Consider the following 20,828-nt stretch of genomic DNA (forward strand, 5'->3'; position numbering starts at 1 on the left):
AAAAAAATTTTATGAAATCAAATTGACCAAGAATAATTAATAAAGTTAACTTGAGAATCTTGACTTTTTATTTTTTAAAATTTAATTATTTGTTGTTGTTGTTGTTTTTGTGAATTTGATTTTATTATAGTTTTTTTTGGCGACGCAGGATCCACGGCTTACACGGCCCCACCGGTTTCCCGGTTCGCCGTGCCGTTCAAACTAATAACCCTCCAGTCTCGCTCGGCCCGGCCCGTCCCGGCCCGGTCCCATCAGCCTTATTCCGCTACAAAGTCCCCCTTCGCCAGTTCGGTTCGCTTCCCAATTCACACCTCACTGCCTCCCTCCCTCCCTCCGTCTTCCGCTCGTCGCCGCCTCCGCCAATCCTCCTCTTCTACCTTTTTTATCGTCCTCATTCTGGCGGAGCTATGCCGGACGATCTCGTGGACGACCTCCAGAGCATGAGCTTCGGTTCTTCCGACCGCTCCGGCGTCTCCAGCTCCCTTTCTTCCTCCTCATCCTCCTTCTCCGCCTCCCTCCACAAGCCTCGTCTCGCCAGAGACCCCATCACCGACGCGATTCGCCGGCTTGGCTCTTCGGCTGGAGGCGGGCCAGGCGGGAACCCCCTCGCCATGTCGGATCTGAGGTTCGTGCGGCGCCTTGGAAGCGGGGACATCGGCAACGTGTACCTAGCGGAAATCAAGTGCGACGGGACTGAGGAGCTTCTGCTGGCGGCCAAGGTGATGGACAAGAAGGAGCTCGAGGGGCGGAGCAAAGAGGGGCGTGCTCGGACGGAGCGCGAGATCCTGGAGGCACTCGACCACCCCTTCCTCCCTCGCCTCTACGCCTGCGCCGAGAACGACCGCTATTTCTGCCTCCTCACCGAGTTCTGCCCCGGAGGCGATCTCCACGTTCTCCGCCAGCGCCAGCCGGGCAAGCGCTTCGACGAGGCCGCCGTCAGGTAAACCGTAAAAACCAAAACCAAGCATTATCATTTCCTAACTCGATCGGTGTCCACATCGTCATCTATTACCCGTCGAATCCCTCGGGCAATGCTCAATATATAAATTAGATCTTTTATCTTTCAAAACTGATATGCCTATGGGCCAAATCTTCCGGAATCATCTTTTTCGAGAAAATAAAAGGCGTAGATTAAGGAAGGAAAAGACGTTAACATATGATAATTGCATATATAGGATATGTACTGAGCAAGCAGCACTCAATTGATGGAAATAAGCTCTGGTTTCTGTGGCTTTGAGAGCTGAAAGGGGGGAATTGTCCTATCAATTGAAATCAATTGGTTAAATTTGGATCCTTGCGTTGGTGATTAGCTGTTGACGGGGACGCTGTCTGAGAGTGTGGGCGCATTGCTCGATCGTTCAGTGGCTTTGCTGGCCCACTTCAAGCCCCCTTCCTCTGCTTCTTCCTTCACGCGATCCAGAATAGCCATTTCTTTTGTGTATTTTAAAGTCCTCTCTTCGAGTCTCCAGGCCCTTCCGGTCCCCGGAGCACCTCACATGTACTCATGTTCATCGTCCACGCCAGCCTTCATCCCGCCCCATGCTGGGGGCGAGCAGTGGACCATGGCGTTACGAGTGGAGCAGTGCCCGGATCATCTCACCTGCTAATTTAATGCAAATGTTTGTTTATTAGTTAATGCAGCAGCTTCACGTGGGCTCAGGTCTCCCCTCTCCAGCATTTTGTGTCCTTTTTTATTTGTGCCGATCGATCCTCACGCGCTGCGTCTGCGTGCAAAGTAAAAGTAGTTTTTGTGCATGTTACAATTTGGATTAGTCGAAATAATTGCATTCAATGTGTGATTTGATGGGGGTGAACTAATTGAATAAGGATGCAGGTTCTACGCGTCGGAGGTGGTGGTGGCCATGGAGTACGTCCACATGATGGGCATTGTCTACCGAGACCTGAAACCCGAGAACATTCTCGTGCGCAGCGACGGCCACATCATGCTCACCGACTTTGACCTTTCCTTCAAGTGCGACTCTGCCGCCGCCCCCGCCGCGCAGATCGTTACCGACCAGATGCCGGTCCTGCCGACGTCTCACACCGGCATCGGCGGAAGAGGAATAACCGAGTTCTCTGCGGCCTCTTGCATCATCCCCAGCTGCATCGTGCCCGCCGTCTCCTGCTTCCACCCGGCCAGGCGCAAGCGCAGGAAGCAGCAGCCTGGGCGCCGCGGCCCGTGCCTGGAGTTCGTGGCCGAGCCGGTTGACCTCCGCTCCATGTCCTTCGTGGGGACGCACGAGTACCTCGCGCCAGAGATCGTCTCAGGGGAAGGCCATGGCAGCGCCGTCGACTGGTGGACGCTCGGCGTCTTCGTGTTCGAGATGCTTTACGGCGTGACGCCGTTTAAGGGCCCTGACCATGAGCTGACGCTGGCGAACATCGTCGCGCGGGCGCTGGAATTTCCCAAGGAGCCGACCGTGTCAGCAGCCGCCAGGGACTTCATCACCGGCCTACTGGTGAAGGACCCCGAGCGGCGGCTGGGCTCCACCATGGGCGCCGCAGCCATCAAGCGTCACCCCTTCTTCAACGGAGTCAAATGGGCCCTACTTCGGTGCGCCGTGCCGCCCTACGTGCCGCCTTCGTTCACCCTCAGTACCCATAGCGGCGATGGGTCGGACGACAGCTGTCCCGGCACGCCGGTGGACTACTACTAATACTTAGAACCCAATTGGACAATACGTCTGGTGAACGCAAGGAGACGGCGGTGATGGGATCGCCGGAAAGGCTCGACGGCCCGTGCCGCTGCATAGACGAGGAATTTTGACAGTATGATGATTAAAAAAATATATAATCAAGAATTTCAAGTAATATTAAAAATTATATGTAATTCGTAAGGATTAGTGCATGTACATTTGCTACTCATTTCCTAATGGCTTTCTAGGTCTTATAATTTGTTAGGCCGATCCTTTCAAATGCATGCATATATTACGAAAATGAATTAACAAATTTAATATCATATATTACGAATATCAAATCATCCTGCAAAATATGAATCAATGATACGAAAGCTATTTATGGATTGAAATTAATTATGTTCATAGTAAAAAGAAGCAATTGCTGCTGGTTATTCATAGTGAAATAATTATATTCCATACTAATTCACACTTATCAATGTATCAAAAGCAACTAATAATGCTATGAAAATATGGATAAAATAATTTCTAAATTTCATAATATTCAAATCGACTTAATTATTCAATCTTTCGTCGCCATCCATAGCATGCATGCCTTATCTTCATATCTCTCGACATCCTATTGCATGTGTTGTCCCGATATGACTAGAAATAAGATGACGAAAAATATGCTCTAGTGGTCGACTCAAGGCCCCGATAAGATTGTATTAGTGTGCATGATGATGATAATTAGTGGCTAATTAACAACCACTATGGGGTTAATATTGCATCGCTCGTGTATATAATATAGTCTCCAACAATGATAGGAATTCAGTCACATATGTCTCCCTGATTAAATAATTAATTAGCTCGACACTGAGAAAACTTGAGATCTCAGAATAATTATCATCAGAATAATTATCAAAGCCTGATCACCCACCGAGCAACTGGCCACCAGTTTGCATCAATAATTGTGTCGGTTCGGTGGAGATGGAGAAGATGCTGCTGCTGCTGCTGCAGCTGCATGAAACTAACGGCAAGTGGCAAAAATAAATTAAGAGATAGAGAGAGAGAGGATATGGTCTAGTGATAGGCTACTAGAAGCTAGAGACAGAGAGGGCGGAGAAGGGCCGGTGAATAAGCCGCAGAGTTCCGGCCATGCACATACGCAACTGTCGGATAAACAGCGTCGCTGGCTTGCCCACTGCCAGTCGCATCGTTGTCGATTGATCATTTCAGAAGGTATCGGGATTAGATTGTTGGAGACAGAGGCAGGGGGAGAGTAAGATAGGGAAAGAACAAGAATAATAATTGGGGACTTGCTTCTTATACAGTTCGCTAGCTAGCTTGATGTGGCAGGATTATATTGAAGCCGACCGTACCTCTCGACTTGTAGTTTCTGTTGCCATTTGTCTCTGCCGTTTGAATTGTAGTGAGCTGGGAATCAGAGAGAGAGAGAGCATTCGCTCGCAGCTGTCTGGACGGCCGTATCTGCGAATCTTCGGAATGCATGTCGATTTTAGGGCGGAAGATGAGAAAGTGATCAGAGGCCTAATTTGAAAGAACACTGCATTAACAGAAACATCCGATTAATAATAATAAAAAAAGTCAAAAGAGTATTTTTCTATATAATTTTATCATAAAAATATTTTTGGATTCAGACAAGTTATAAAGGTTACCGGTTAATTTCTACTGTCTAGGAGTTAGAAGATAACTGCTATATATATTGCAAAATTTATAGGTTTGATTTACTGGTTAAAATATTATTTTAATGAGGTTATTATTAGAAAAGAAAAATTAAAATGATATAAAGTTACTCGTTGTATACTTAAATAATAATTTGAATGTTCTGTCATTGTACCATAACTCTGGGGTTCACTAGCTTGTTGTATAAACTAGTAACTAGCTTCTGTAGCAACTAGCATCTACATGTCGTAGAAGCTAAATGCTAACTTTTAGATGATCGATCGTGATTAAATAATATTTATTTAAAATATAATAAGTGTCATGAAGTCTCAATCGTTTATTTTATTCCTTGAAATGTTATTTGTAAGTCCCGATGAGACCGATAAAAAGAAGATGAATTATCCTATAAATAAAATACACACTTTTTTTTTACTTCATTCTTAGCAAAGACATACTGTTAGTTTAAATAAAATTAATAACATAAAAGGGAGTAAGAGATAAGAAGTTTTTACTTGATTATAACTAGGATAATTGTTCATCCAAGAGAGTTGAAGCTCACTAAAAGTTCTCCTTGATGAAAGCGGAGTGACCTCTTACAATCATTGAAAGCGCAAAAACAAAATTTGAATGCAAGTGTGTCATTTTACAAGTGTTGTATTCGAAAGGAGGATAAAATCTCATTTTATAACCCTTTGGTCAGATTTGACCATTGGTTGACGTGGCAGCTCTCTGGGTGCCTGAAATGGATCCAAGTGCCCCGAGCGGTGCACCTTATCTACTTGCAATGGATTGAAGATAACACTTTATCGAAACTCGGGCACCTGGACTGGATCGGGCACCTAGAGTGTTGCTAACATGGACTCCGAATATCATTCGCAGCAACATTCGCGAAGAGGTGCCTGCTCTGGTCCAAAGTGGTTCGGGAGCTTGGAGTTTGGTCACTTGGATGATTCTCAGGCCATCCGGAGTTGAGCTCATTAGAACTCAATTCCGGTCTTTTTCTCGAGCAGTCTTTTACTCCGGCTTTTCGTCCCTCGGAAGCGCCGCACACATCCTTCTCACTCCACCGGTGTACTCTTCTATAGCTTCTCATCCCTCTGATCCACCAAACCCGTAAACTCACTACAAGAAAAAAGCTAATAGACAACGCTTTTAAAGCGTTGTCTTTGTGCCTGAAAAAGCGTTGTTAAAGGCACTGTTGTTAAAAGTCTGTTCAACGACAATGCTTTTAAAGCGTTGTCGTTTGTAGCAAAGACAACGCTTTTGCAACGCTTTAAAAGCGTTGTGTATTTTTTGCAAAAATATCATTATTACAACGCTTTAAAAGCGTTGTCTTTTTAAAATAAAAAAATAAAAAATTATATTTGATTTTTTATTTACAAAATCATTATTTTTATATTTACAAAACCATTATGTTTCTTTGACCCTACCATAGAAATGAAATCAACCATAAGTTAACAAAAAGAACAGAGTCATGACACATCAAAACCAGGTACACTATATATAATAGAGATAGATACACAGTGTACATAAAAATTAGGTACATGATTCCCAAAATGATGATACTATTGTCAACATGACGTGACTGTTCAATTTGCATAATGATCTAACATTGTATTTCCTTTGGTCTCTATTGAAGTTACAGATTACAGAATTCTCAAAGAAAATTGTTTGCACATGATTGGCAGACTTTGATTTAGAGCAACTAAATTTGTAACTTTACCAACTTTTGAATGCAACTTGAGCTTAAAGTTTCACTAATGTCCATCTGGGTTTCTGTTCCAAGATAAGTACGATGGATCTCCAAGGGTCCTGCAAGAACAAGTGAACCAATTTGTATGAGTTGTCACTAGGTAACATCGAAGTTGAAATCAATCTGAGCAACAAGTCTATTAGTTCCAAGTCAAACCTTGTTAACCTGATTTTTGCTTATCAACTATAGAAAAATGTATTCATTGTACTGCGTACCATAAATGCTAACGACGAGCAAGATACTTACCAAGGCTTGAGCAGATAAAGAACCATGAAGGCTACCACAAGAAATATGCAAAGGCTACCGATTGTAAGATATGCAACACCAATGAAACCATTCTTCCCACCTATCCATGAGGTAGTAGAAAGTACCAACCTCTTCTCCCCTTCAAAATTGTAAGTGTTGTAGTTGTTCTCTATTGTCATTGAGATTTGTTCATTGGCTGCGAGGTCTCTCTCAATTCTCCCATAGAGTTTTCTAAACTATGGCAAGGCAGCTATCCTCATCCAAACAATGAGATATTCTTGCTCGCTTAACTGCAAATTTTATTACAATGATTGCTACCAACTTGAATACAACATATGATATAGAAATGAAAGACAGAAAAACACTTACAGCTTGGCACCTCATATGAGACCTCCCTGCTGGAAATATTTAGGGTAGACATCACTGCCAAATTTGTGATCTTTGTCACTTTGCCAGGTGATGTTTTTTTTCTTGTTCACCTCGATGACTTTGCTTTGTGTTGCAAATGAGTATGTGTCATTGAACAAACTTACATCTAAATGTAGTAGTTAAATGTGAAAAATAAATACCAATCAACAAGTAAAACTCATAAGGACATTTCATCATACACCTAGTCGGCAATATTTAACATGAGTGGTTGAGCATACATACTTTTGATTCTTTTCCTTCTCCACCAAATGAACACAGACGCGATCAAGAACAAAAGGATGCCCAAAGTTGTAGCAATGACTATGATCTTCACGAACCTCTTAGATTACTTTTCGGAATTTGTTGTTCTGAAACCTTTTGATTCTGATAAAAACAAGAGGAAAGGAGAGATTTTGATGTGTGCTCACAGATGTCAGGAGCTACAACAAGGCTAACAAAAAGCTCGTCGCCGCCTTGTGAGAACGTCCTCATGTCGATGGAGCTTCTGTGTGAACATAAAATAAATGAAATGGCTTTCCTAAGACCAGGAAAACAAATGAAAATCAACTAAATTAAATAAAACTGTAATTGCCTCTAATTACTACTAAATCCTGTAAGTTGCATAGAAGCAAAAAATAATCAACGCTAAACATGATCGCCAACAGTGAAGCAAGAACAAAATCTATGATGGAAGAGTAACAGAAGAAAATGTACAGTCGGCTTACCCTGTGGTACTTAAGGAGCTCAAGGATGTCGAGGACAATGTCGTTGACGTAGCAGAAGTCAGAGGCCTCGCACTTCTTGGTGTGGTGTAGTCCGCCGGCCCAGTTGATGGCAATGTCGGCATCTTCGCGGTTGATCTTCACGGCGGTGCCGATGGAGCCGTCAGCAAAGGCCTGGTAGAACTCGAAGAGGCCTTCAAATACAAGACAACCTCTCCAATGTTGAACCACTTTAGCTGTCGAGCGGACGCAGAGGAGGAGGTGGAGTCGTACGTGAGTTGCCCTTGCGCGGAAATGAGGGCAGCGGTGGAAGGTGAGACGGAGGCAAGAGGGCGTGAGAGGAGGAGTTGGATGGAGAAGGCGAGAGATGAGAAGTTGTGAGAGGGGTTCGGGAGGTTTTCGGAAGATTGGTGGGTGCAAGCGAGTGAAACCTAGGGTTTTTCAACTCCTTACTTGATCCAACGGTTTGTATCATTTTAGATTTAATTTAGATGAGAACTTGATAATAGACAACACTTAAAAAATAGTAATAGACAACACTTTTCAAGAAGTGTTGTCGTTGACCCACAAAAATCGCTAAAAGACAACGATTTTTAAAAAAGCGTTGTCTATTAGTAAGAAAATAAAGAAATAGACAACGCTTTTCACTAAAAGCGTTGTTAAAAAAAAAATGACAACGCTTTTTAAAAAAAGCGTTGTCTTTTAAGTGTTGTAAAAGTCCAATTTTCTTGTAGTGACTCGTTTCCCGTGCCATCGTTCTCGTCTGTTGCATCTTCCACTTGACTTCTTGTATTCCTGAGTTCATGCACACTTAGACACAAGGATCAAATACAATATTACCTAACTTAACCCGGTTGATCACATCAAAACTTACCCGAGATACTTATATTATTTTAACTATGTTATCACTTAAATGGGAAAAATCAAAATATAAAGTCATTGTTGTATGATCTTGTCTGAGAGTTGCAGAGATGATGCGTTAAACACGACGGATCGATGGTTGACCGTAGAAGACCTTTTCCTTTGAGAAGAAGCTTGTTGGTGCAATATCTCTCAGGTCAAGGTTGACCTGGTTGACCAAGCTTGAGTCTTGGTTTGTGTTTCGATGTTTGACAATACAAGGTTGATTGAACAAGAGTCAAGTAGGTCAAGGATTGACCGGATACTTGACTGGGAAGTCCTAACTGGGATGTCAGGAAAAAGAGAAGTCTTGGTGAGTGAAGTCAGGCAGAAGGAAAGTCCTGGTGAGTGAAGCCAGGTGAAAGACCTAGCGAGTGAAGTTAGGCAGTGAGAAAATCCTAGTGAGTGAAGCTAGGTGAAAGTCCTGGTGAGTGAAGCCAGACAGAGGAAAATCCTAGTGAGTGAAGCAAGGTGAAAGACCTGGTGAGTGAAGCCAGGCACAAGAGAAGTCCTAGTGAGTGAAGCTAGGCAAAATGGAAGTCCTGGTAAGTGAAGCCAGGCACGGGGGAAAATCCAAATGGGTCAAGGTTGATCAGACATCAGGTGAAAGTCCAAGTAGGTCAAGAGAGTGACCGGATACTTGGCACGATGAAGAAAAGTCCAAGTAGGTCAAAGGAATTGACAGGATACTTGGTAAGAGGAGAAAAGTCCAAGTGGGTCAAAGGGATTGACCGGACACTTGGTGAGGGAGTCCTAGCAGGTCAAGGAAGTGACTAGATGCTAGGCATGACGTACCAACAGGTTAAGGTTGACCGAATGTTGGTTTGGGAGGCTTGGGACTTGGTTTTGGGTAAAAACCAAGAGCTAGATCAATCAGTGGATCAATCAGTGGATCGATAAGTGGATCGATCAGTGGATCGATAAGTGGATCGATCAGTGGATCGATCCAGGCAGTTTCCCAGCGCACAGAAAGCCTCTGGATCGATCAGTGGATCGATCCAGAGGTCCCAATCGATCAGTGGATCGATTGGGACGCTGCTGCTTCGCGCGATAAGCGTTGGATCGATCCGTGGATCGATCCAGGTATTTTTCCAGAGCACAGAGGCACTCTGGATCGATCCGTGGATCGATCCAAAGTCTCCCCGATCGATTGGGAGCATTCCAATCGATCGGGATTCGACCATTAGCGTCGATTTAAGCCGCATGTGTTCATTTCCTTCGATATCGCTTTCACGATAGAACTCAGATCTTCACCAGCGACTCCACAGAGCTCTCCACGCCAGTTCTTGAAGTTCTTGGAGGTTCTTCCAAGTCAAGAGGTGGATCTATAGTAAGAGGAAGAAAGCTAGGGTTAGGGTTTTCTTGTACTCATTGTAAGCTTTGTGCTTGTATTTTGTATTCTTTCCCCTTCTTCTTGTAGTGTGAACTTGTAGGGCTTCTCCGCCTTCGGTAGTTACCGAAAAGGAGGGTTTTATTAGTGGAGGGTGCGTGAGTAGGTGTGGATCCTTGGACTAGTCACCTCTTGTGAGGTGGATACTAAGTAAACCAACCTTGTTAGCGTTGTGTGGTTTGTTTCTTGTATTTCTGCTGCGCATCTTTGAAGAAACAAGCAACGACGAGCACCTAGCACGCGACGAGCTATTCACCCCCCTCTAGCTACTTTTCGGTCCCAACAAAGCTTCCCTCTGATCCTATGCACACAGAAACAATCTAATAAAATGTCAGTGCCAAGAAACTAGGGGGAGTCCCTGGCGAAGGCCCTCCGACACTCAAGTTAGTGAATGCTTGAGCGGGTGGAAGAAGAACAGTAACATACGCGTGCATAAGGATGAATTGCAAATGATCAGAGAGCATACCTTCGTCATGGAGAGGACTCTCCTTTATATACCACCTCACATAACCTCTGTAATCATGAGTGGCAAAGTGTTTCAGAGGTTATTAGGTAAAGGAGAAGGTATGACTAAGGCAACATGCAGTAATCATCTGAGGAATCTTCCATTTACTCATATGTATACCTCTTTTGTCATTTATAGTTTCTGTTATCATTACGGTTAATGAAGAAATATGTTGTTATAAGTGGTCGGCTAATGGGGGATAGGTTGGTCCCTAAAAAAGGTTTCAGAAGAATATTCTCTGACACATGGTTGTTATTATGACAGGTTCTTAAGATATTGCTTGCTAAAGATATCTCGGGTGGTCCTTAAGTTGACAACTGGTTGGGATGTTGTCTGTTGAATATATCTTGACCGATTCTTAAGCTGGCGGCTTGATTATGTTAGGACCCTTGGCGACCGGCTAGGGGGGGTTGAATATCTCCTGTACAAAAACAAAACAAAAAGACTTTTCTCATATTTACAGCTTTATAAATCTAACACTTGTATAAGTATAATAAAGAAATTAAAAGACAGGGGCACCGAGAATTTACTTGGTTACAACCGGGGAGGTTGTTAATCCAAGGAAGTAAAGCACACTAATTTTTCTTTCAGACAGAGAAACCTCTTTATAGCAATGATAACACAGAATCAGAGAGCTAAACAGAAAACTAAAAGCGTACAAGTGTTGTTTCACAGTTTCTTATTCTCCTTAGCTTATAGGAGCATGACTGTTTATATAACCCTGCTTGGGGCGTCTAGAAGCGTTCCAGGCACCTGGAATGGGATAGAAATCTATCCCTGACACAACGATCAAAAGTCATGTTTATCTGGATAAAAGTTGGGGTTCGGGCGCTCGGAATGGTTCCAGGCGCCCCGGACTGGTCCGGGCGCCCGACCTGGTCCGAGCGCCCCGACCTGGTCCGAGCGCCCCGACCTGCTCCGGGCGCCCGGCCATCAGAAGTCAGCCTTTTACTGACTTTTGGTCTGAGCGTCCTTCGGTTCCGCTAGCCTCCGTCCGGGTCTTCCACTCCGGCAATGCTCGCTTGAGTGATTTCGACCATCCGGAATAGAGCTCACCTGAACCCAACTTCCGACCTTCTCGAACAAACTTCCGCTCCAACTTCTCATCCCTCAGAATCGCTACTTGCTTCCTTCTCATCCATCAGTATACTCTTCCACAGTTTTTCGTCCTTCGGACAGTTGCATCTTTTGCTCCTCGAGTAATCTTTTGCTCCGGCTTCTTGTCCCTCGGAAACACTGTACACTCCATTCTCGTCCGCCGGTGTACTCTTCCATAGCATCTCGTCCTTCAGACACATCGAGCTCGTTGGCTCTCTCCCGTGTCGTCCTTATCGCTAGCTGTGCCTTTCGCTCGATGTCCTATGCTCCTAAGTTCCTGTACACTTAGACACAAGGTTAAACACAACAAGACCAAACTTAACTTGTTTGATCACATCAAAACTACCTTGGGGTACCAACAGATTGGAATGTTCAGTTTCATTTTGCATGATATGCTCTGTCGTATATTATACTGCATGTATCTTGATTGATCATTAAGTTGCTCTGTCATATTTTGCACAACCTTGAGACATTTGTTCGGAGAATGATATAGTGGCATAGTCATGATGGAAATCTACTCGAGAGATAATATAGTGCCTCATGCTTCTTGAAAATTCCTCTAGTAATCTATGCTTTGTTGGAATTCCATCCAGGTGGTAACATGAGGATAGGTGTTGTAGGCTCGATCGTCCTTTTACCCGACCAGGCATATGATAGGCCACCCAGAGAAAACCTACTTCGTTTTGAGAGGTTTGGTCAATATATTAAGCTGGGTTGTATTTATTCTGGCCAAATTTTTGTACGGCTGGGGCATATAAACTTATCCAATTTTGTGACCGGACGAGGAAACATGTATACTATCACCTACTATTGGTCTATTGCGAAGTGAGTCAGTCATTCTAGCCAACCCGTAGAGGTGTAAATGAACCAAGCCTCTGATGAGCTATTCGAAGCTTGATTCGATATAAAAGCTCGTTTGAGCTTGTTTAATGAGACTCGTTAAGATAAACAAACTGTTAGGACCCTTAGAGGTCGGTAAGAGGGAGAAGTGAATAACTTGAAAAAGAAAACAATACCTTTCCCATTTTTTCAACTCAAATAAAAAGCAACAATAATACTAGTTTATTATTGATGAAATTAAGTTGGGTGTTCGGGACGAACACGGGAAGCTTAATTTCATCGGGATACCAAAACCAATTCCTCCTCTCGGTCCCTATCGTAGCATTTTATTTATAAAGTATTATACCCACCCATACCCACCTTAAAGTGGTTGGCCAAGCCTAGCTTGGAGCCCAAGCTAGGGCTGGCCAAACCAAGGTGAGTTGGTTTCATTAGGTGGCCGACCCTAGCTTGAACCCAAGCTTAGTATGGCCGGCCACAATAAATTAAAAGGTTTTTATTTTTTTTAAATCTTTCTTATGTGGAAGTCATGGTTTTAAAAGAGAGTTTAAAATTTAAATCTTTCCTTTTATAGTTGTCTATAAAAGATTAAGTGAAAGGTTTGATATCTTTCCTTATTTGTAGTTAAAAGGAAGATTTTAATTTTTGATAAAACTTTCCTTTTTTTAACCATCCTCATGATTTAAAAGAGAGTTTTAAAATTAAATCTTTCCTTTTATAGTTTCTACAAAAGATTAAGAAAAGATTTGATATCTTTCCTTATTTGTAGATTGAAAGAAATATTTTAATTTTAGAGAAAACTTTCCTTTTTGTAAATCATCCACATGTTTTAATAGAGAGATTTTAATTTATAAAAGTTTCCTTTTATGACCAACCATGAAAACAAATTAGGAAACAAATTAAGATGGCCGACCAAAAGAGAAATTTTATTTAAAAATTTTTGGAAACAAATTAGGAAGTTTTAATTTTGTGTTGAAAACTTTCCTTATTTGGAGGGATTAAGATGACCGACCATATATAATTTGAAAGGGAAATTTTATTAAACTTTCCTTTCATTGGCAAAGAGAATAAGGAAGTTTTAATAAAACTTTCCTTATTTGCCAAAACCAAGGAATATAAAAGAGAGGGTAGGTGTCTCACCCCATAACAATATCTCTTCTTTGGTTCCTCTTTTCCTTGGTTGGTGGCCGACCCCTCTCTTCCTCTCCCTCTCCTATTCTTCTTCCTTGGCCGACGACATCTTCATCTCAAGGAGCTTAGTTGGTGGTCGGATCTTGCTAAAGGAAGAAGGAGAGATGGGAAGTCTTGTTTCTTAGCATCCCTTGGAGCTTGGTGGTGGCCGAACCCCATCTTCTCTTGGAGTTCTTGTGGTGGCCGAAACTTGCTTGGAGAAGAAGGAAGCTTGGGTGGTTCTCGTCTCGGTAGATCGTCACCCACACGGCGTCTGAGATAAGAAGAGGAATACGATAGAAGATCAAGAGGTTGTTGCTTACAAAGAAAGGTATAACTAGTAATTCTATTCCGCATCATACTAGTTTTCTTTGTATAGATTTTAAAACACCAAACACAAGAGGCATATGATTCTAGGTTTCGAATTTGTAATTCGAGTTTGTGTTCTTTTGTTTTTTTCGATTATGTGATTCGATTGTTCCTTTTGGTTAAACCTAGGATTACTATAAGGGAATTAAATATTAAATTTCGTTGAAAGGCTTTGTTTAGGAAGTGGTGGATGCTCCCATACCCAAGAAGGTCTAGTGCGTCGCCATGTTTAACCTGGAAGCCAATATCTGAAATTAATATTTAATTGAATTTGTAACATGGGTGGATTTAGATCAATAATGTTAAGTATCGTTTGCGATCCAAGTCTAAACCTCTAAGAATAGATAAGTTAAATTTGGAATCAATAATGTTAAGTTCCGTTTGCGATTCCTAATTTAATTTCTAAAGAACACAATAGGTTGTTAGGAATGGTTCAGAACTTGTACAAAAATTTTGTATAGGGGAACCGGTACGATATTCCGAGTATCAATCAACACAACGACCTTTCCAGGTCGGTGTCCCAGACTCTTGTCCCAGTGCGAGTTATAAGTGAGCATGCTCTCACGCCCAACGACCTTTCTAGGTCGGTGTCAAAGATTCTCTCCCCAGTGCGAGTTATAAGTGAGCATGCTCTCACGCCCAACGACCTTTCCATGTCGGTGTCCCAGACTCTCGCCCTAGGGCGAGTTATAAGTGAGCATGCTCTCACGCCCAACGACCTTTCCAGATCGGAGTCCCAGACTCTCGTCCCAGTGCGAGTTATAAGTGAGCATGCTCTCATGCCCAACGACCTTTCCAGGTCGGTGTCCCAGACTCTCGCCCCAGTGCGAGTAATAAGTGAGCATGCTCTCACGCCCAACGACCCTTCTAGGTCGGTGTCCCAGACTCTCGTCTCAGTGTGAGTTATAAGTGAGCATGCTCTCACGCCCAACGACCTTTCCCGGTCGGTGTCCCAGACTCTCACCCCAGTGCGAGTTATAAGTGATCATGCTCTCATGCCCAACGACCTTTCCAGGTCGGTGTCACAGACTCTCGCCCCAGTGCGAGTTATAAGTGAGCATGCTCTCACACCCAACGACCTTTCCAAGTCGGTGTCCCAGACTCTCGCCCCAGTGAGAGTTATAAGTGACCATGCTCTCACGCCCAACGACCTTTCCCGGTCGGTGTCCCGGACTCTCGCCCCAATACGAGTTATAAGTGAGCATGCTCTCACGTCCAACGACCTTTCGAGGTCGCTGTTCCAGACTCTCGCCCCAGTGTGAGTTATAAGTGAGCATGCTCTCACGCCCAACGACCTTTCCAGGTCGGTGTCCCAGACTCTCGCCTCAATGTGAGTTATAAATGAGCATGCTCTCACGCCCAACGACTGTCCAGGTCGGTGTCCCAGACTCTCGGCCCAGTGCGAGTTATAAGTGAGCACGCTCTCACGCCCAACGACCTTTCCAGGTCAGTGTCCCAGACTCTCGCCCTAGTGCGAGTTATAAGTGAGCATGATCTCACGCCCAACGACCTTCCAGGTCGGGTCCCAGACTCTCGCCTCAGTGCGAGTTATAAGTGAGTCTGCTCTCAAGACTAATGACTTTCTCAGTCGGTATCTCCTACTCTCGCCTCAATGTGAAGCCGCGAGGTATACTTTCATGCTCAACAGATCTGTAACCATACTTCTATTGCCAATATGAGATGCAAGCAGGCGGGTCCGTATGAACCACGACTTCCCACCCCTTATGGTAAGAAAATAGTGTGGTAAGTAAATTATCCTTTCTAAATTATCTTTTCTAGCAAATTCTCTTGGGGACATGTGCATATGGAACATGATAATAGGAAAGATAAGGAGATACATACCCACAACTTAATAGGCAGATAAGGTAGATCTAGAACAAGGTTTATTTAATAAGAGTTAGACAATATTTGTCAAGGGTTCACGCTATTACAAGAACAAGACGCCTGATTCCCCTTCGCTAGATGAGCCTGCGCTTTAGCCAGTTCTTCCTTGATACATCGAATATTGCTTTGCAGATGGGTGATGGTTTCATCTTTGATCTGGTTTTCCTCTTGTAGGAGGGTTATAGTATCCACATGCTTCAGTTTCAAATAGGTAATAAAATGAGTTAGACTCCTAAGGTCTGAATGAGCCTTATGCTTGAGAGCTACCTCGGCTCGAGTTCTGGATTTAGCCGCTAGCCAGAGTTCTTCCATTTTCCGACGGAGAGAGGACTGAAGGTCCCTACTCTACGTCATTTCAAGCAGAGTCTCATCTCTGTGAGTTAGCGGCTGGGTCAAATGAGCGAGTTGATGGTGCGGAGAAGATACCTCGTATGATTCCATGAGTACAAAGGGAGCCTGAGGAAAGTGAAGGCAACAGTATACGCGACCCCTCTTTTAAAGGAGGGGAATGTGAAGAGTTAACTTCGGAACATGTGAAGATATTTGGGAAATAGTGTGGCATTTATGGAAAAATAGCAGGATCGAGGATAGCGGAGTAAATGTGCAGGCAATAAAGACTCAATTAGGAAGGGTGATAAATTCTGAGTGGGATATCGGGAAAAGGGTCAGTAACTAAAGAGGCACAAAGGGCAGGTCAGGTGATGACAGGACTTGGGTCTAGTCAGTCGGACTGGAGCCTTCTTCGATTAGACTTGAAGGGGAGACTTGTGATACGGTGCATGATAGTGGGGTCGGACAGCAGACGTGGTCGGAAGTCAAGCCCTCGGGGTGGTAAGAAGTCAAGCCGACGAGGCAGTCAAAAGTCAAGCTCACGTGGCGGTCAGAAGTCAAGCTTACGTGGCGGTCAAAAGTCCGGCCTACGTAGAGGTCAAAAGTCCGACCTACGTGGGGTGCAAAGGGCCAGGTTACAGGGTGGTCCTGGTCGGGCACAAGTGGCAGACCGGAGTTAGGCCTACATGTCAAGTAGGAACTCGGAAGGTAGGATATACAGGTCAGGATTTATAGACTTACGGTACAGGATACATGGATCAAAGCGTACATGTCAGGATATGTAAACCAAGGATTACAGATCAGGACTTACTGACATGCGGGTTGGGATACCCGGATCAAAGTGTACAGATCGGGATATGCAAACCAAGGATTACAGGTCAAGACTTATGCACTTGCGGAACAAGATACGAGAACTAAAGCGTACAGGTCGGGATATGCAAACCAAGGATTACAGATCAGGACTTACGGACTTGCGGGTCGGGATACCCGGATCAAAGCGTACAGATCAGGACATGCAAATCAATGATTACATGTCAGGACTGTTGATACGGTCTGACCTGGCTGTTGTTTTGATGTTGACACTGATTTAAGTTTGTATCAGATATTAATTAAACTCGGATTGATTACTGATCAATGTTGATCAGGTGGAAGGGAAAAGTCCAAGTATGGAAACTTGGCACGCGAAGTCAGAGAGGGCTCGGTAGCTCGTTCTCCAGACTAGGTCAGAGAGGGCTCGGTAGCTCGTTCTCTAGACCGGACGAAGTCGGAGAAGGCTCGGTAGCTCGTTCTCTGGACTAGGTCAGAGAGGGCTCGGTAGCTCGTTCTCTGGATCGGACGAAGTCGGAGAGGGCTCGGTAGCTCGTTCTCCGGACTAGGTCAGAGAGGGCTCGGTAGCTCATTCTCTGGACCGAACGAAGTCGGAGAGGGCTCGGTAGCTCATTCTCCGGACTAGGTCTGAGAGGGCTCGGTAGCTCGTCCTCTGGACCGGACGAAGTCGGAGAGGGGTCGGTAGCTCGCTCTCCGGACTAGGTCAGAGAGGGCTCGGTAGCTCGTTCTTTGGACCGGACGAAGTCGGAGAGGGCTCGGTAGCTCATTCTCCGGACTAGGTCAGAGAGGGCTCGGTAACTCGTTCTCTAGACCGGATGAAGTCGGAGAGGGGTCGGTAGCTCGTTCTCCGGACTAGGTCAGAGAGGGCTCGGTAGCTCGTTCTCTAGACCAGGAAGACTTTAGGGTTTAGGGCTGCGAAGCTCTAAACCTACCTACATAGGCATTGGATCGGTCTGTTGACCGATCCAGTGATACTATGGATATCTGATCGGTCTGTTGACCGATCCAGTGATACTATGGTTATCTGATCGGTCACCAGACCGATCAGTAACCAATCAGTAACTCACTGTGAGAATTACTGATCGGTCTGTAACCGATCAGTAACCAATCAGTAACACTCTGTGAGATTTACTGATCGGTCTGGAGACCGATCAGGAGGCAATGAAGTTCAGGAGAGAGTATAGGGGATCGGTCTGTGGACCGATCCACCTATAGCCTGATCGGTCCACAGATCGATCAGAGCTCTCCTGGACCGATCAGGCCATAGCCTGATCGGTCCAACAAGCTGTGGATCGATCTATTGACCGATCCACAATACTGTTTGAAGTTTCTGCTGTTTCTCTGCAACTTCTGATCCATCTGATTTAACCATCTGCTATTAGCTTTTTAAGTTGCAGGTTGCAGGTATCATGCCAATGCTTAAATTCAAATTAAGCTCCATCAGAAGAATAAGACAAAGGGTTCTTTCTACTGTGTTTTGCTGCAAATGGTGCAATTGGAGCATCAACGGTTACTGGCTGCGATCAGGCTGTGATCTGGCTGCGATCAGTTGGGAATCAGCTTGACTCTTACTCATTGGTTCGAGCTCAGAGACCCCAGTGAAGACCATGGGTTCTATTGGTGTGAGTTCAGAGAACCAGAGGAGGAGGAAGAGTGATTGGCGACGTCGTAGCTTGCAACAGGGATTCGGTGCTGGTTGACAGCAATTCGGGACAGGCTGAACGTAGTGGAAGCAGAGGCATAAGAAGAAGGATGAAGAGAGGTTCGAAAAAAAAAAACCTCTCGGTCGATCAAGCAAGGGTGCTGAGCTTTGAGTTCTTGGCTGTGCTTCCTTATTGTGCTCTGTTTAACTGTTGTCTTCGCGTGGCTGTGAGCGTTTTTCTTCATTCTCTTTAGCCACTGATCTGTAAGTCTTGTTCTTTATTTACATATCTTCTGAGACTTTGTGGAGAGGTTACTCCACCGAGAAGGAGAAATCTTTAGCCGGTATCTATCCGGGGTGTGATCTACCGAAAGATCAAGGGATCGTCCACCTTACGGACACGCCGAGGAGTAGGGGCAAGTTATCCCTGAACCTCGTACATACTGGTGTTAGTGGTGTATGTCTTTCTTTTCCTTGTATTAGATTTTCATGTGCATATTTTCGCTGCGCTAACGATTTGATTGAAGATTTTAGTTAAGTTTTAGAGGAGGCTATTCACACCCCCCCTCTCTAGCCATCCGAAGATCCTAACAAGTGGTATCAGAGCAAGGTGCTCTTCATCCGGATTAACACCCTAAAGAGCAAGAAGATGGCTATGAAGGAAGGGTTTAGCACCAATCGTCCACCCTACTTCGACGGAGCAGACTTTCAATACTGGAAGAGCCGCATGGAATATTATCTCAAGACCGACATCTCAATGTGGTTCTCCGTCAAGGAAGGGTTTACACCTTCGAAGGACGAAGAAGGTAAGGAACTTGACTCATCAAGGTGGTCCACCGAGCAAACTCGCAAAGGACAAGCTGATGCCAAGGCAGTGGTCACTCTACAATGTGGGATAGCCAAGGATCAACTCGTCAAGGTAGGTCCATTCACGAGCGTAAAAGACTTGTGGAACAAGCTCATCGAGCTCCAAGAAGGAACTCGAGACTCTCGGATCGCCAAGAGAGATTTATTCTTAAATCAACTACAAAACCTCACCATGAAGGAGAACGAGACGGTAAGTGAACTACACGGAAGGTTCAAAGAAATTATCAATGGTCTTCATTTCGTAGATGAATGCGTAGAGAATCGCGATCTCGTAAGGTATGCTCTCAAAGCCTTTCCTAGGAATGCCCTGTGGTCATCTATGATAGATGCCTACAAGGTCTCCAAGGACCTTTCAATTGTTAAAGTAGATGAATTTTTTTGTGAAATGGAACTCCATGAGTTTGCTAACAAGGGTCAAAAAGAGAAAGTATTGCCTTAGTTGCAGGAGAAAAGAGCAAAGATGGAAGAAGGAAGAAAGAAAAGAAGAAGGAAAAAGAGATTCCTTCATCCTCATCCTCATCCTCATCCTCCTCCGAGTCCGATGATGAAGGTGGATCATCATCAAGCGAGATGACCAACTTTGTAAGGAGAATCATGAGAAGAAGCCGGAGATACAAAGGGAAAGGTAAACCTATCGATCAAAATGTTGATAAAACTAATGTTACTTGTTATGAGTGTAACAAGAAAGGACACTATCGGAGCGAGTGTCCAAAACTCAAGAAGAAGGAGGAAAGGGCCAAGAAGAAGAAAGCTCTCAAGGCTACTTGGGATGAATCCTCCTCAAGCTCATCGGAGGAAGAGAAGAAGGAGAAAAACACATGTCAATTAGCGTTCATGGCAAGGGAGGAACCGGATTCCGGGAGTGATGGTGACACAAGTGACACCTCAACCGCGGCTTCATCATCTTCGGATGATGAAGAGGTAACCTCTCCTCATTTAGAGAAATGTTATAAAACCATTGCACATTTATCTACTTTGCTTAAGAAATCAAAAACTCAAATTAAATCATTAAAAGATGAAGTAGAGCACTTGAGGGCCCTTAGGGAAGATGAGGTTGATGACCTACATCTAGAGGTCCTTGAGGATGAAAACAAAGCCTTAAAGGGTGAAGTTGAGAGACTCAAGAAAATGCTTGAAAAATTCTCAACTAGCTCTAAGACCTTAGATATGATTCTAAATGCCTAAAGGGTGGTCTACAACAAGGCTGGGTTAGGATATCAACCTAAGGAGTCTAGTTTCATTTCACTAGTGTCTAGAACCCAATTTCATAGATCACATGCTTCTAGGGTTCATGAGACTAGGAAGGTTGTGACCAAGGCATGGGTTCCTAGGTCTTTCATTGTAGATGCATTAGGTCCCAAGATTTGGGTACCTAAAACATCTATTTTTCGTGTCTTGTAGGCATTGGTCAAGGGGGAGCATCTATCAACTTGGTTTGTTGATAGTGGATGCTCCAAGCACGTGACCGGGGACAAGTCACTCTTTACCACCCTTCAAAATAAAAATAGAGGTAATGTATCATTTGGTAATAATGGTAGCCTTAAGGTTATAGGAGTTGGAGACATTCATATATCT

General features: G+C 44.2%; 1 protein-coding gene across 1 annotated transcript; it reads left to right on the top strand.

Moving 5' to 3' along the window:
- Positions 1-296: 296 nt before the first annotated feature.
- Positions 297-2,865, top strand: LOC122021248 (serine/threonine-protein kinase D6PK-like). The gene is made up of 2 exons (XM_042579341.1): positions 297-940; positions 1,835-2,865. Exons 1-2 carry the CDS (start codon positions 408-410, stop codon positions 2,655-2,657), a joined length of 1,356 nt encoding a protein of 451 aa, XP_042435275.1. The 5' UTR covers positions 297-407; the 3' UTR covers positions 2,658-2,865.
- Positions 2,866-20,828: the final 17,963 nt, after the last annotated feature.

The sequence above is a fragment of the Zingiber officinale genome, chromosome 9A (assembly GCF_018446385.1).
Source record: "Zingiber officinale cultivar Zhangliang chromosome 9A, Zo_v1.1, whole genome shotgun sequence".
NCBI lineage: Eukaryota > Viridiplantae > Streptophyta > Magnoliopsida > Zingiberales > Zingiberaceae > Zingiber > Zingiber officinale.